At 46.1% G+C, this 12,929-nt stretch overlaps 2 protein-coding genes and 1 non-coding gene across 3 annotated transcripts in view; all 3 read left to right on the top strand.

Moving 5' to 3' along the window:
- Positions 1-604: 604 nt before the first annotated feature.
- LOC148116093 (uncharacterized) lies at positions 605-1,507 on the top strand. The gene is made up of 2 exons (XM_087884931.1): positions 605-925; positions 1,352-1,507. Exons 1-2 carry the CDS (start codon positions 734-736, stop codon positions 1,505-1,507), a joined length of 348 nt encoding a protein of 115 aa, XP_087741057.1. The 5' UTR covers positions 605-733.
- The window catches only part of LOC148116090 (uncharacterized), a 54,247-nt gene continuing 42,250 nt past the window's right edge, over positions 933-12,929 (top strand). Inside the window, 5 exon segments of the mRNA XM_087884940.1 lie at positions 933-1,954; positions 2,206-2,320; positions 4,265-4,332; positions 5,570-5,699; positions 7,269-8,369. Of these exon segments, the coding sequence (XP_087741066.1) occupies positions 1,541-1,954; positions 2,206-2,320; positions 4,265-4,332; positions 5,570-5,699; positions 7,269-8,369 (1,828 nt within the window). The 5' untranslated portion in view covers positions 933-1,540.
- Positions 12,504-12,610, top strand: LOC117659246 (U6 spliceosomal RNA). Its single transcript, XR_004589416.1, has one exon. It is a non-coding gene; the product is annotated as a U6 spliceosomal RNA (small nuclear RNA).

The following is a 12,929-nucleotide window of genomic DNA, read 5'->3' as shown; positions in this document are numbered from 1 at the left end:
GGGTGGCATATAAATCAAATAATAAAAAAAAAAAACTAAATTCTCCAAGGGGCTTAAGCTTCCTAGTCACATTTCTTGAGATGAACTTCCTACTCAATCCCTATGTAAAAAATGGTTTTTCTTCCTCATAGTTTAGCTTTCTATTCCTTTTTCAGGATCTTCCTTTTCTTTCATCAGAAGAGACCGGAGGGATCCCTTTTCTTTCTCCTCCCCCTTTTGCTGAGAGGCTGAGCGAATAGTTGGAGAAGGGCAGCTGCATGTATTGAATTAGAGAAATAAAAAAAGAAATAAATTAAAATCATTTTCCTGATTGTGGCCTTCCTGCCTGTGTCCCATCTGCCTCCCCTTCAGGCGGGAGTTCCCAGCAACCGCAAGACACAAGCTGTGTTTCCCACAGAGGCTCCTGGTCCTCCTCTTCTGACCGCCCAGCTGTTTCTGACAGGATTTGGACCTTTTGGAGGCCTCCCACAATTCTGCGGAGCCTTCAGGGCAGCTGTTCTTGAGGGAAGCGATTTTAAATCCTCCAGAGAGATTTTTCTCCATCTCCACAGACGGTTCCTGGACAGGAAGATGGAGAAAGCAATTGACAGGGGCCTTTCTCCTACTCCCAAGCCCATCATCCCTGCCCTGTCCCTTCCCCTCAGACGCGCTCCTCTTTCCCGCCCTTTCTACAATCCTGGCACTTTGCCCCTAATCCACCAGGGGGAGCCCTCTGCTAAAAGAAGGTAGCGTCATGCGCTTCCCCATTGGTCCAGCGGAGGGCGAACGTCACAGCTGCCTTTCCATAGGAGGCTGGGAAGGAAATGACATCACAAACGCTTGCCCCTCTAGGACGCCGCACTCGCTCTCCTTAACCCCCGGGGCTCCACAGGAGGCGGAGAGGCTGCGGGAGAGTCTGGCGGGGGAAGATCCAGACGTTCCCCGGGTGAGTTGGGGGCTCTTCCCGGGCAAAGGGAGGCGGAGGAGGGAGAGACCCACGCCCGGCCCCCTTCAGGCTTCCACCCCGGGTCCCATGCTCCCCAGCCGCCCTCTCTATGCAGGGGGATCCTTCCCGCCCCCTGTCTGTGGAAGAGCCGAGTGGGGGGAGGGGAGGGTCGGCCTTGCGGAGGCCCAGCAGGAGGGGAGAGAAGCCGGGCGAGGAGGAGGCAGGATTCGCACCAGGCTCCCTGTCTCCGGAGGGGGAGAGAAGCGAGCGGCCTCTCCAGCTGCCTCCTTCCCAGCCCTGCTCGGGGGCACCTCAGTCCTGCGCTGGGATGAGCCTCTTGGGGCTCCGGGGAGGTTGGGGGAAGGTCGCTCAGTGGCTGAATTCCACTTTCTAATTCTTAATATTTGTTTTTTCTTCCCATCTCAGATACAGAAACTGGAAGCCATTTGTGGTCTTTGCAAGGCAAAATTTTCTCTTGCTGGGAAAAAAAAGAGCGGAATCCCTTGCAGGGATCAGTCCTGCAGCCCCAGAAATGGTCCTGTGAAGGAAAAGGCATCTGGAGACCCACCAGAGTCCTTGTAGCCATTTGCAGTTGCTCTGCAGGACAGAGAAAGGATGGAGGCACAACCTTTTGGAAAGGAGGGAGCCGGAAAAGGCCCTTCAGCTGCTCAGCCTGGGAAGTGGGGGAAGCTCTGGACAAGAACCAGGCAGAAAATCCTGGAGGAGAAAACCCTCCTCCCTTCAGAAGTTCATCCCTGGACCTCCATCCAATACCGGGAGGCTAAGGGTCCCCGAGGACTTTGCAGCCAAATCCATGGTTTTTGCAGGCGATGGCTGAGACCAGAAAAGCACACCAAAGCCCAGATGCTGGACCTGGTAGTTCTGGAGCAGTTCCTGGCTCTTCTGCCCCCAGAGATGGAGAGCTGGGTGCGGGAGTATGGAGCAGAGACCAGCTCCCAGGCGGTGGCTCTGGTGGAAGGCTTCCATCTGAGCCAGGTGGAGGAACAGAAGGAGCAAGTCGAGTTGCAGGTAAGAGTTCAATAGAGAATAGAGAATCTGTTTGAATACTTCACCCCTCCTTCCGAAATCTCTCTGACATTCATAATATGTGGCAATGTCCCACCTATTCCAGTAAGACATTGTTCCATTTCTTTCTCACATTTCTGACATAACCACATTGTTGGATATTGGGGGCTTTGAGGTTGTGTTCCGAATATAGGAATCCACTTTACGTCGTGTGATGTACATTAATTCTGTTTCTTCCTTCCTCCTATCGGAAGTGCTGCACTGTGAAAATCAGAGATCCTGAGGGAAAGAAGAACCCATCAAATCCTCCCCAGGAGCTATTTTTCAGGAGGATTCTTTGGAAGGATCAAAGTCAGGACACTTCAGGAGGTAACTGAAGATTCTCCGATTATCCATGTGTCTTACCTTCGCTGTCTCTTCTTTTCTATACAATACCTCCTCCTATTTATACTTCTCCACACTAATTGCATCTACAGATAATTGCCCAGCGACCCTCTTCAGGTGAGCCTCCTCCTCCTGGGGAAGGAGGAGATTGAGGTCCACCTGAAGGGGCATGCTGAGGTATTTGTGGTTTTTCTGGAAGACAAAATCGCTTGACTTGGTTCCCAGTTGGATGCCGGCGTGGTTGCTGGTCCGGTGGAAGCCTCTGAGACAGGTTCTTGCTCCGATATCTGGGAACGGTTTGACCCTGTTGCTCCTGAGGAAGTGGACAGGATCCTAGATCGTATAGGTGGGTGCAAGCACCTGTGTTTTAGACCCAGCCCTGCCTGGCTTGGGAAAGCTTCCTGGGAGATGACAGGTGGGTGGACGCTGGCAGTCATTAATGCTTCCCTACAGGAGGGGGCAGTGCCCCAGCATTTGAAGGAGTCTGTGGTCCACTCTCTACTTAAGAAGCCATCCCTGGAATCCACTCTGTTGAATAATTTCCAACTTGTCTCCAATCTTCCCTTTTTGGGGAAGGTGGGTGAGAAGGTGGTTATGCAGCAGCTCCAGAGGTTGTTTGAGCATATCTTGGTGACGTTTCGACGAGGTCCCACTCGTCATCTTCAGGCTGGTGCACCAAAACTTGCATGTATGTGTATGTGTATATATATATAATTTAAAACCTGTCTCCAATATTCTCTTTTTGGGGAGCTGGTGTGCTTATGCACTTGCCTTAGAGACCTCTTAGGAATGGGGTGAGGTCGACAGTAGACAGTCTAAGGTTAACGTTTGGGGGTTAGAGAAAGAAACCACAGAGTCCGGTAGTGCATTACAGGCATTAGTGGCTCTGTTACTGAAATCATATTTTTTGCAATCAAGTTTAGCGCAGTTTACCATAACTTTGTATCTATTGTGTGCTCGAGTATTGTAGTGGTTGAAGCTGAAGGACTCATTGACAGGTAGGAACCCTGCCAGTCAAGATTCAGGCCTGGATTTGGGACAGAATCATCATTGGCCACGTTTTTGTATGATCTCTGGCGAGAGCAGGATATGAGTGGCGCATCCATCCTTGCTCTACTTGACCGCGGTTGTGTGCAGGAGGACCTTTGCGCAACTATGGGTTGTGCGCCAGAAACAGCCCTTCCTGAATCGGTAACAGTCACTGATGCCCTATTCACTTCCCGTCTTGACTATTGCAACACACTCTACATGGGGCTGTCCTTGACAAGCATGTGGAAGCTCCAGTTGGTGCAAAATGCAGCAGCCCGCATGGTTTTCTGCAGACCCTGGTGTGCACAAGTGTCACCTCTCCTGAAGGAGCTGCATTGGCTGCCAATTTCCTTCCTGGTGCAATTCAAGGTGCTGGTTTTCACCTTTAAGGCCCTTCATGGCTTGGGACCAGGTTATCTGAGGGACCGTCTCTTACTAGTTACATCTGACTGACCCACCAGAGTGCGGAGGCAGGGAATGTTGCGGGTGCCATCCCCTAGGAAGACACACCTGGTAAGACCCAGAAGAAGGGCCTTCTCTGTGGCAGCTCCCTCTCTCTGGAACATCATCCCTCCAGAGATTAGAATGGCCTCCCACAGTAGCACTCTTCCAGAAGGCGCTGAAGGCCTGGTTCTGCCAGGGGGCCTGGGAAACCCAGAGCGGGATGGAGCCCATTAAATGGCTCCTGTGAGGTGCTTTTGCCGGGGGTGGGGTGATTTTATTATTTTAATGTATTATATAATTTTCCTTTTATTAGTTTATTATATTAATATGGGTTTAATATTTTGTAAGCTGCCTTGAGTCGTCATGTGCAAATAGGCGGCATATAAATTGTCTAAAAAAATCAATAAAACAAATATTTTGTTAATTATTTATTTTGAAATTATTTATTCCTTACAGAGAAACAAAGAATGAAATTTTCTGGTTTCTATGATGGTGATCAAACAGAGGCTGAACCTCTAAATCAAGTAAGAAAAGGAAAAGTTATTAGATCTGTATTCTCCTTTCAGGAAGTGAAGAAGGTATACAGAGTTCTCTCTCCTTCTATTCCCTTGGTTGGACTGGGTTATTTTTGTGTCCTTCCACAACATGGAGAGCAGAATAGCAGGTTGAAGTTGCTGTCAGCCAGCATAGCTTCCTCTGGTTGTCTTGTTCTGCTAGGTGCTCCTCCAAATTTGCCTTTACAAGAAGCACTTCTTTTAAAGTCCTTCGAGAATTAGGAATAAACGTATCACAGTGGCAGGAATTGCTAGACCACTTTTCTTTTTGTAATTTATCAACCTCCTAAAGTACGGATTAACAGAGTTGGAAGGGACCTTGTAAGTCATCTAGTCCAACCTCACTACACCATTTCTGACATTTTGGCAGTCTAGTCTCTCCTTGAAAGCTCCCAGTGATGAAGCTCCCATGAAAGTTCTGTTCCATTGGTTCATTGCTTTCACTGTAAGAAAACGTCTCCTTACTTTCAGGTTGAATTTTGTCCTTGTTCAGTTTCCATCCATTACTCCTTGTCTGGCCTTCAGGTGCTTTGGAAAATAACTTGACCCCTCATATATTGGAGCACTGCTATCTTGTCTCCCCTGGTCCTTCTCTTCACTAGACTAGCCATGCCCAGTTCCTGCACCCGTTCATCATATGTTTTAGCCTCCAGTCCCCTCATCGTCTCAGTTGCTCTTCCTTGCACTCTTTCTAGAGTCACAAGATCTTTGTTACATCATGGCAACTAATACTGGATGCAAAGTTCCTAGGTGTGGTCTTACCAAGGCATTCTAAAGTGGCACTAACACTTCAGGTGATCTTGATTCTATCCCTCTCTTAATGCAGCCTATGATTCTGTTGGGTGTTTTTTGGCAACTGTAGCACACTGCTGGCTCACATTTAAGTGATTGTCCACTAGGACTCCAAGATCCCTGTTCCACTTACTACTTTTGAGCCAGGCATCACCTATTCTATGGCAGTGCATTTGGTTTTTCTTTCCTAAATGTAGCACATTACATTTCTCACCATTGAAGTTCATTTTGTTAGAAATGCCAATCTGTCAATCCTTCTATATCTTGAGCCTATTTTGTGCAGTGTTGATATTCCTGCCAATTTGGTCTTGTCTGCAAATTTGATGAGTTCCCCTTCTATCCCCTTGTCTAAATCATTGATGAAGATGAACAGCTCTTGCTAATCCTCCTGTTCTGTTCTTTTTCCTGTGTTCAGGAGAGATTTGTGTCCTTCGAGGAGGTGGCTGTGTATTTCTCTGAGGAGGAATGGTCTCAGCTGGATCCTGACCAGAAAGCGCTGCATTCGGAAGTCATGCTTGAAAACTATAGGAATGTGGTCTCTCTCGGTAAGAGTTTTCTTGTCCCATATCAGAGAGTTCAAGAAGACAGATTATAGTTAGTTTTTTATTAAATAATCACTAATCAGATATCGTCTCCTGGGAGGGAGAAGGAAAGTATCTGGCCTTCTTGTACTCAAAAGAAGGAAAAAGTCAGTGTCTCTTTGCTGAGATGCTTTTGGGGCATTCCTTATCTGTATTTTTCCATTTCTATTGGAACTTATCTGTGGAAGATAAGACGAATGGGGTGTGCTTTTATGTGCCCTCTGGAGATCATGTGAGAAGAATGTGTTTGTCATTTGTTCTCTGAAACCTCCCCAAATTGCGTGGGAACAGAACTTTCACGCTCGGGCCATGGAAGAGCATTCTCCCAATCCAATTCAAGGTCAAAGGCCTCATGAAATGTGACTCAGAGCATCCTAGGATACAGGTGATCTCCAAGTTACGACAGTTCACTAAGCAACCATACCAAGTTACGATCTAGCTCTCTCCTAGTCCTGAAATAACGAATGTTACAACACCACAGCCATCATTCACACTTACAAATGACAGCGGAGGCGTGCAACAACAATCATCCTATCTGTACCCCCACCCCACCCTGCTCGGACTTATGTTAGGAGCACGTAGCGAGCCATCGGTTCCTTTGCTTGGTTGGGTGCATTTGCAAAAAAAGAGGCCTAAAGTAATGAGAGATACACAAGATCAATAGTGGGAAATCTGGCACTACTGATCTCACATGATCTCACACTAGAGAACTTTAGGCCTCTTCTCTGCTTACCAAGGGCTGCACGAGATCCAGGGCAAAATGCTTTGGAACAAAGGGGAGGCCTCTTTGTTTTCAAAGACTTTTGCCCTGGATCTCGTGCAGTCCACAGTTTGTAAGGAACACAGGAGTAAAGTACTGCAGTGTGAGATCCTGCAAGATCATTAGTGTGAGATCTTGCACTTCTTGTCTTGTGTGATCTCACACTAAAGTAATTTAGGCCTCTGTTCTCTGCAATCGGAAGCCTGTACCAGATCTGGCCAAAAAGCCCTTGCAAGCTGATGAGACTTTGGATAATAGCCATTCTTGAAGCCTCCCAACTTTTCCAGTCTCAGTGCAAAGAGCATTTACAAGCCAATGGGAGGCTTCAGGGAAGGGACTTCGCTCCAAAGTCTCATCACTGGGTTCAAGGAACAGGCCGAGCGGGAGTCGTGCCTGCCAGACAGACGCCCTGTAGTAGCTGCCCCAAGATACACCGGAGAAGAAGGAGCTTTTTTCAAAATTGTTTCAGTTCTCACAGGTATCTGCTGAAATTAACCTAGTCCAATAAATCTTAAGTTTTCTCCTTATTTCTCCTTGGGTGTTTCCCCTGATTATTCCATGATTCAAAACAGACTTTGAGATTTGCACATATATAGATAATTGTAAAGAAAGAGATGTTTTGTAGATATTTTCAAAGCTTTCAGGACTCATGAATATGCAAACATAAAACATAAAAATTTTGGAAAAATTCAGAAGGAAATTCACTTGACTTTGTACGGTTTGATCTTTTTCTCTAACCTTGTTACCATTTTCATTTCTCTTTTGCTTTGAAGGTAATAATGGGCAGGAGAATCAAGATTCCTGTGAACTGTTCCAAGTGATCAATGCTAAAGATGGAACGGAGAAGTTTGGAATTCGAATGGAATTAGAAACCCATGATAGAAACCAGTCAAATGATTGCAATCAGGAAAGCTCATCTTCCACTGATGGTCCAATGCAAGACTTTCTTGCCCAACAGGAGAAAATAAGGAAAAAATATATTGGGGAAAGTGTGAAGCCAATCAAAGCTAAATTACAAGTAAAAGAACACTATATAAGCCAAAACAAAGGAGAAGATGCTATAAGAAGACACAACGGACAAAGTTACAATGGGACATTCATTCCTTCTCTTGGAAATAAGTTCCTTACATCTCAAAAAGTGATAGACACAAAAGAGAAGCCTTACAAATGTTTGGAATGTGGAACATGTTTTAGAACAAGCAGGCAACTTACTTCCCATGAGAGGATCCACACAGGGGAGAAGCCGTATAAATGCTTGGAGTGTGGAAAGATGTTTGGTCAAAGAGGTCATCTTATTTCCCACAAAATGATCCACACAGGGGAGAAGCCATATAAATGCATGGAGTGCGAAAAAACCTTTGCTCAAAGAAGTAGTCTTATTTCCCACACGAGGATCCACACAGGGGAGAAGCCGTATAAATGCATGGAGTGTGGAAAAACCTTTGCTCAAAGAGGTCATCTTATTTCCCATAAGAGGATCCACACAGGGGAGAAGCCGTATAAATGCATGGAGTGTGGAAAGACCTTTGCTCAGAGCTGTGACCTAAGAGCACATGAAAGGTTCCACACAGGGGAGAAGCCATATAAATGCTTGGAGTGTGGAAAGACGTTTGGTCAAAGTAGTCATCTTATTTCCCATAAGAGGATGCACACAGGGGAGAAGCCATATAAATGCTTGGAGTGTGGAAAAATCTTTGCTCAAAGTGGTAGTCTTATTCGCCATAAGAGGATCCACACAGGGGAGAAGCCAAATAAATGCATGGAATGTGGAAAGACCTTTGCTCGAAGAGGTAGTCTTATTCGCCATAAGATGATCCACACAGGGGAGAAGCCATATAAATGCTTGGAGTGTGGAAAAATCTTTGCTGGAAGAGGTAATCTTATTCGCCATAAGGGGATCCACACAAGGGAGAAACCGTATACCGTATATACTCGAGTATAAGCTGAGTTTTTCAGCGCATTTTTTATGCTGAAAAAAAGCCCCCCCCCCTCGGCTTATACTCGAGTGAGGAAAAAAATGCCTTTTTTTCTGTAACCGTTTTTGCTTCCAGGGGGCTGCAGGCAGGCTTGCTAAGGGCAAAACGGGGCATGGGGATGTGTGTGTGCCTAGCAAGACTCCCTGCAGCCCCTGGAAGCAAAAACGGGTTGGGGGGGGCTTCAAGGGAGAAAGAAAGAAATCCTCACTATTTAGGGAGATCCCCATGTGCACTGAGCTTGAGTTGAGAGCTTATTGTAATTGAAAGCTTATTGTAATTGGCTGCTAGCTATCCTTGCTCAGGCTAAGCCAGGGGTGGGCAAATGTGGCCCTTTTGCAACCTGTGGACTTCAACTCCCAGAATTCTTCCAGCTTGGCTGTCGCAGGAGTTCTGGGAGTTGAAGTCCACAGGTTGTAAAAGGGCCACATTTGCCCACCCCTGGGCTAAGCTAATCAATAGTGGAGCTCTAAGAATGCCAGATGAGAAGGAGAAAGGGAGGGAGAAAGAAAGAGAGAGAGAGAATGCAGCTATCTCTTAACAGAGGCTTGAACTTGCCTGAAATTAGATCAAGCCCTACATCACTTAACTCAATGTATCAGATTAAATTGTTATTGAATTATTTTTTGGTATATATACTACATTCTCTTGTGTAATTTAGTTATAGTGTAAAACTAGTCTATTATGTCTCAAAATAAAAGGGAGAACAAAAATCCAATTAGTGCCATGTAAATTCTGGAATCCCCAAAAACCTTTCCCACTGTATTTATTAAACAAATTTATAGAGCTACCCAACTCATATACAGTACTTTTAAAGTTATTGTTGATACCATATTGTTTTTGTTTCCACTTACAGAGCTAGTTTATTGTTTTTCTTTGAAATAAATATTCAAAAACATTTAACCTACTGATGCCTCAATTAATGTAATTTTATTGGTATCTTATTTTTATTTTGAAATTTACCAGTAGCCGCTGCATTTCCCACCCTCGGCTTATACTCGAGTCAGTAAGTTTTCCCAGGTTTTTGTGGTAAAATTAGGTGCCTAGGTTTATATTCGGGTCAGCTTATACTCGAGTATATACAGTAACTGCTTGGAGTGTGGAAAGACGTTTGCTCGAAGAGGTTGTCTTAATTCCAGTGGTGAAATTAAAATTTTTTTAACAACCGGTTCTGTGGGCGTGGCTTAGTGGGGGTGTGTGGCTTGGTGGTCATGTGACTGGATGGGCGTGGCTAGCTGATCATGTGACCGGGTGGCCGTGCCTATGTGCATAGGGACTACTCAGAGGGCTGAAAAAAGTCATTTCTGACAGCTCCTCGCACTTTTGTCATCATTTATGCCATCATTTATCTTCTAGTCCAGCGATCTCCAACCTTGGCAACTTTAAGTCTGGCAGACTTCAACTCCCAGAACTCCCCAATGCTGGCTAGAGAATTCTGGGAATTGAAGTCCACAAGTCTTAAAGCTGCCAAGTTTGAAGACCTCTGAGCTACGGCTTTGGGGCCAGCCTTTTGGGGAGGGGGTCCCATTCGGAGAGACCCCTGCCTCTCAGGAAGCATCAGGCCCAGGCAGAGAAAGTTGCCAAGATTGGAGATCTCTGGACTAGAAGACCTCCAAAGGTCCCTTCCAACTCTGTAATTCTGGTATTGGCAAGCAAGCACAGTTAAGCTACTTAAATCCTCCAAAGCAGGGGTCCCCAACCTTTTGGACCTCAGGGACCACTAAGTTCATAATTTTAAATTTCACGGACCACTAATACGAATCCAGCGTGCTGCTTGCTGAAGCACCTGGACTCCCAGTGACGGGATAGGGTCCCCCCCTCTTTCTCTCTCTCTCCTCTCTCTCCCCCTCTTTCTCTCTCCCCCCTCTCATTCTTTCTCTCATTCTCTTTCCCCCGCTCCCTCATTCTTTTCTCTCCCCCTCTTTCTCTCTCCCATTCTTTTCCTCTCTTTCTCTCCCCCACTCTCTCTTTCTCTCCCCCCTCTTTCTCTCTCCCTCTCCCCCACTCTCTCTCATTCTTTCTCTCCCCTTTCTCTTTCCCCCACACTCTCTCATTCTTTCTCTCCGCCCTTCTCTCCCTCTCTCATTCTCTCCCCCCTTCTCTCTCCCCCACTCTTTCTCCCTCTTTCTCTCTCCCTCTCTTTCTCTCTCTCTCCCCCTCTTTCTCTCATTCTCTCTCCCCCCCTCTTTCTCTCTCTCTCCCCCACTCTCTCTCTCTCATTCTCTTGCAGGGGGCCAATCTGGTGTCTGCAATGGAGAGCAAAATCCAGCTTCTTCTCTCTGCTATAAGTGCAGCATCAGGATTCCACCTTGGTATATTTGCAGCGCAAGGCAGCCCTCGTTTCCTGCCAACTCGGAGCAATAAACAGCGTCTGGTTCGGGGAGCAGCCAGATTTTGCTCTCCATTGCTCTCTCGGCCCCCTGCAAGGTCTCATCTCTCGAGAAACCCAACCAAAGTTTCCCACACCACTTCAGGGAGCGCTCCTCGAGAGACGAGAGCTTACAGGGGGCCGAGAGAGCAATGGAGAGCAAAATCCGGCTGCTCCCTGAACCAGATGCTGTTTACCGCTCCGAGTCCCAAGCGGCAGGAGAGGAGGGCTGCCTTGTGCTGCAAATATACCAAGGTGGAATCCTGATGCCGCACTTAGAGCGGAGAGAAGAAGCCGGATTTTGCTGTCCATTGCAGACACCAGATCGTATTGCACCACCTGCAAAAATGCAAAAATTTCCAAATGTAGCCCTGCCCTCTAACAGCCTTCCTGATGTTCAACTGTTGTCTCTCAAGGAGGATACTTGGCCATCTTCATGCTTTAAAGGATTCTACAGTGTAACAGCAGATGTCTCCCACCTTGGCAGCTTTAAGAGTTGTGGACTTCAACTTCCAGAATTCTACACAATTCCCCAGAATGGGCTAGGCGGGAGTTGGTCCACAGGTTGTAAAAGAGCTACAATTGCCCAGCCCTGGGCTAGGGTAGGCTGACGCCACGCAGGTGGGAGGCGGGACAGGGCGAGGGGTGGGCGAGCCAGCAATTTAACCAACGGTTCGGTGTGTTGCAAGGCCAATAAATTGCAAAAAAACACCAAACCATTTGTTAAATTACTAGCTCGCCCGCCCCGCCCCCACTATTTATTGGCAAGGGGCGGGGTGAGCCAGCAATTTAACAAACTGTTTGGCCAGGCCGCCTAGAACCAGCAGAATTCCACCACTGCTTTTATAGAAAAAAAAAGCTTCAGCTATTTTGTCTTTACATCAACCCCCTATTTCATACTTCAATTCCATGATTATAAATGCATGGAGTGTGGAAAGTTTTGCTCAGTGCAGTTACCTAAGAATACACAAAAGGATCCACACAGGGGAGAACCCGTATAAATGCTTGGACTGTGGAAAGGCCTTTGCTCAAAGAGATAGTCTTATTCGCCATAAGAGGATCCACACACGGGAGAAGCCGTATAAATGCATGGAATGTGGAGAGGGCTCTGTTTAGGCCTCTGTTCTCTGCAATCGGAAGCCTGTACCAGATCCGGCCAAAAAGCCCTTAGAAGCTGATGAGACTTTGAGGCAGCAAAATAGCCATTCTTGAAGCCTCCCAACCTTTCCAATCTCAGTGCAAAGAGCATTTACAAGCCAATGGGAGGCTTCAGGGAAGGGACTTCGCTCCAAAGTCTCATCATTGGGATCAAGGAACGGGCCGAGCGGGAGTCCTGCCTGCCAGACAGACGCGGTGGAATACCTGCTCCAAGGTACACCGTGGAAGAAGGAGCTTTTTTCAAAATGGTTTCAGTTCTCACAAGTGTCTGCTGAAATTAACCCAACCCCATAAATCTTAAGTTTTCTCCTTATTCCTCCTTGGGTGTTTCCCCTGATTATTCTATGACTCAAAACAGACTTTGATTAAGATTTGCACATATATAGATAATTGTAAAGAAAGAGATGTTTTCTAGATATTTTCAAAGCTTTCAGGACTCATGAATATAGAAATACTGTCTATATCACACTACTGTAAACATGCAAACATAAAACATAAAGGAATTTTGGCTGCTCGCTTCGGCAGCACATATACTAAAATTGGAACGATACAGAGAAGATTAGCATGGCCCCTGCGCAAGGATGACACGCAAATTCGTGAAGCATTCCATATTTTTATAGGAATTTATGCTCCCAACCAACAACAGGATCATTTCTATAAGACGTTACATACTAAAATACTACAATGGGACTATAGATCTATTTTAATAATGGGAGACTGGAATGGAGTAATAGATTCTAAATTGGACAAAAGGAGTTCAGCGAAATCTAGGATTAGGTTACCTCAGACCTTTTTTGATATGAAAGAAGATTTGGAACTAAAAGATATTTGGAGAATATATAACCCAAAAGAACTGGATTATACTTTTTATTTAGATAGACATAGATCCTTCTCTAGGATTGATTTTATTTTGTTGTCAGATGATCTACTTGTCA

This window comes from Pantherophis guttatus, chromosome 2 (genome assembly GCF_059756535.1).
Source record: "Pantherophis guttatus breed Tessera chromosome 2, ASM5975653v1, whole genome shotgun sequence".
NCBI lineage: Eukaryota > Metazoa > Chordata > Lepidosauria > Squamata > Colubridae > Pantherophis > Pantherophis guttatus.
Note: the sequence above shows the minus strand (reverse complement) of the source record. Positions and strands in the feature narration are given on the sequence as shown.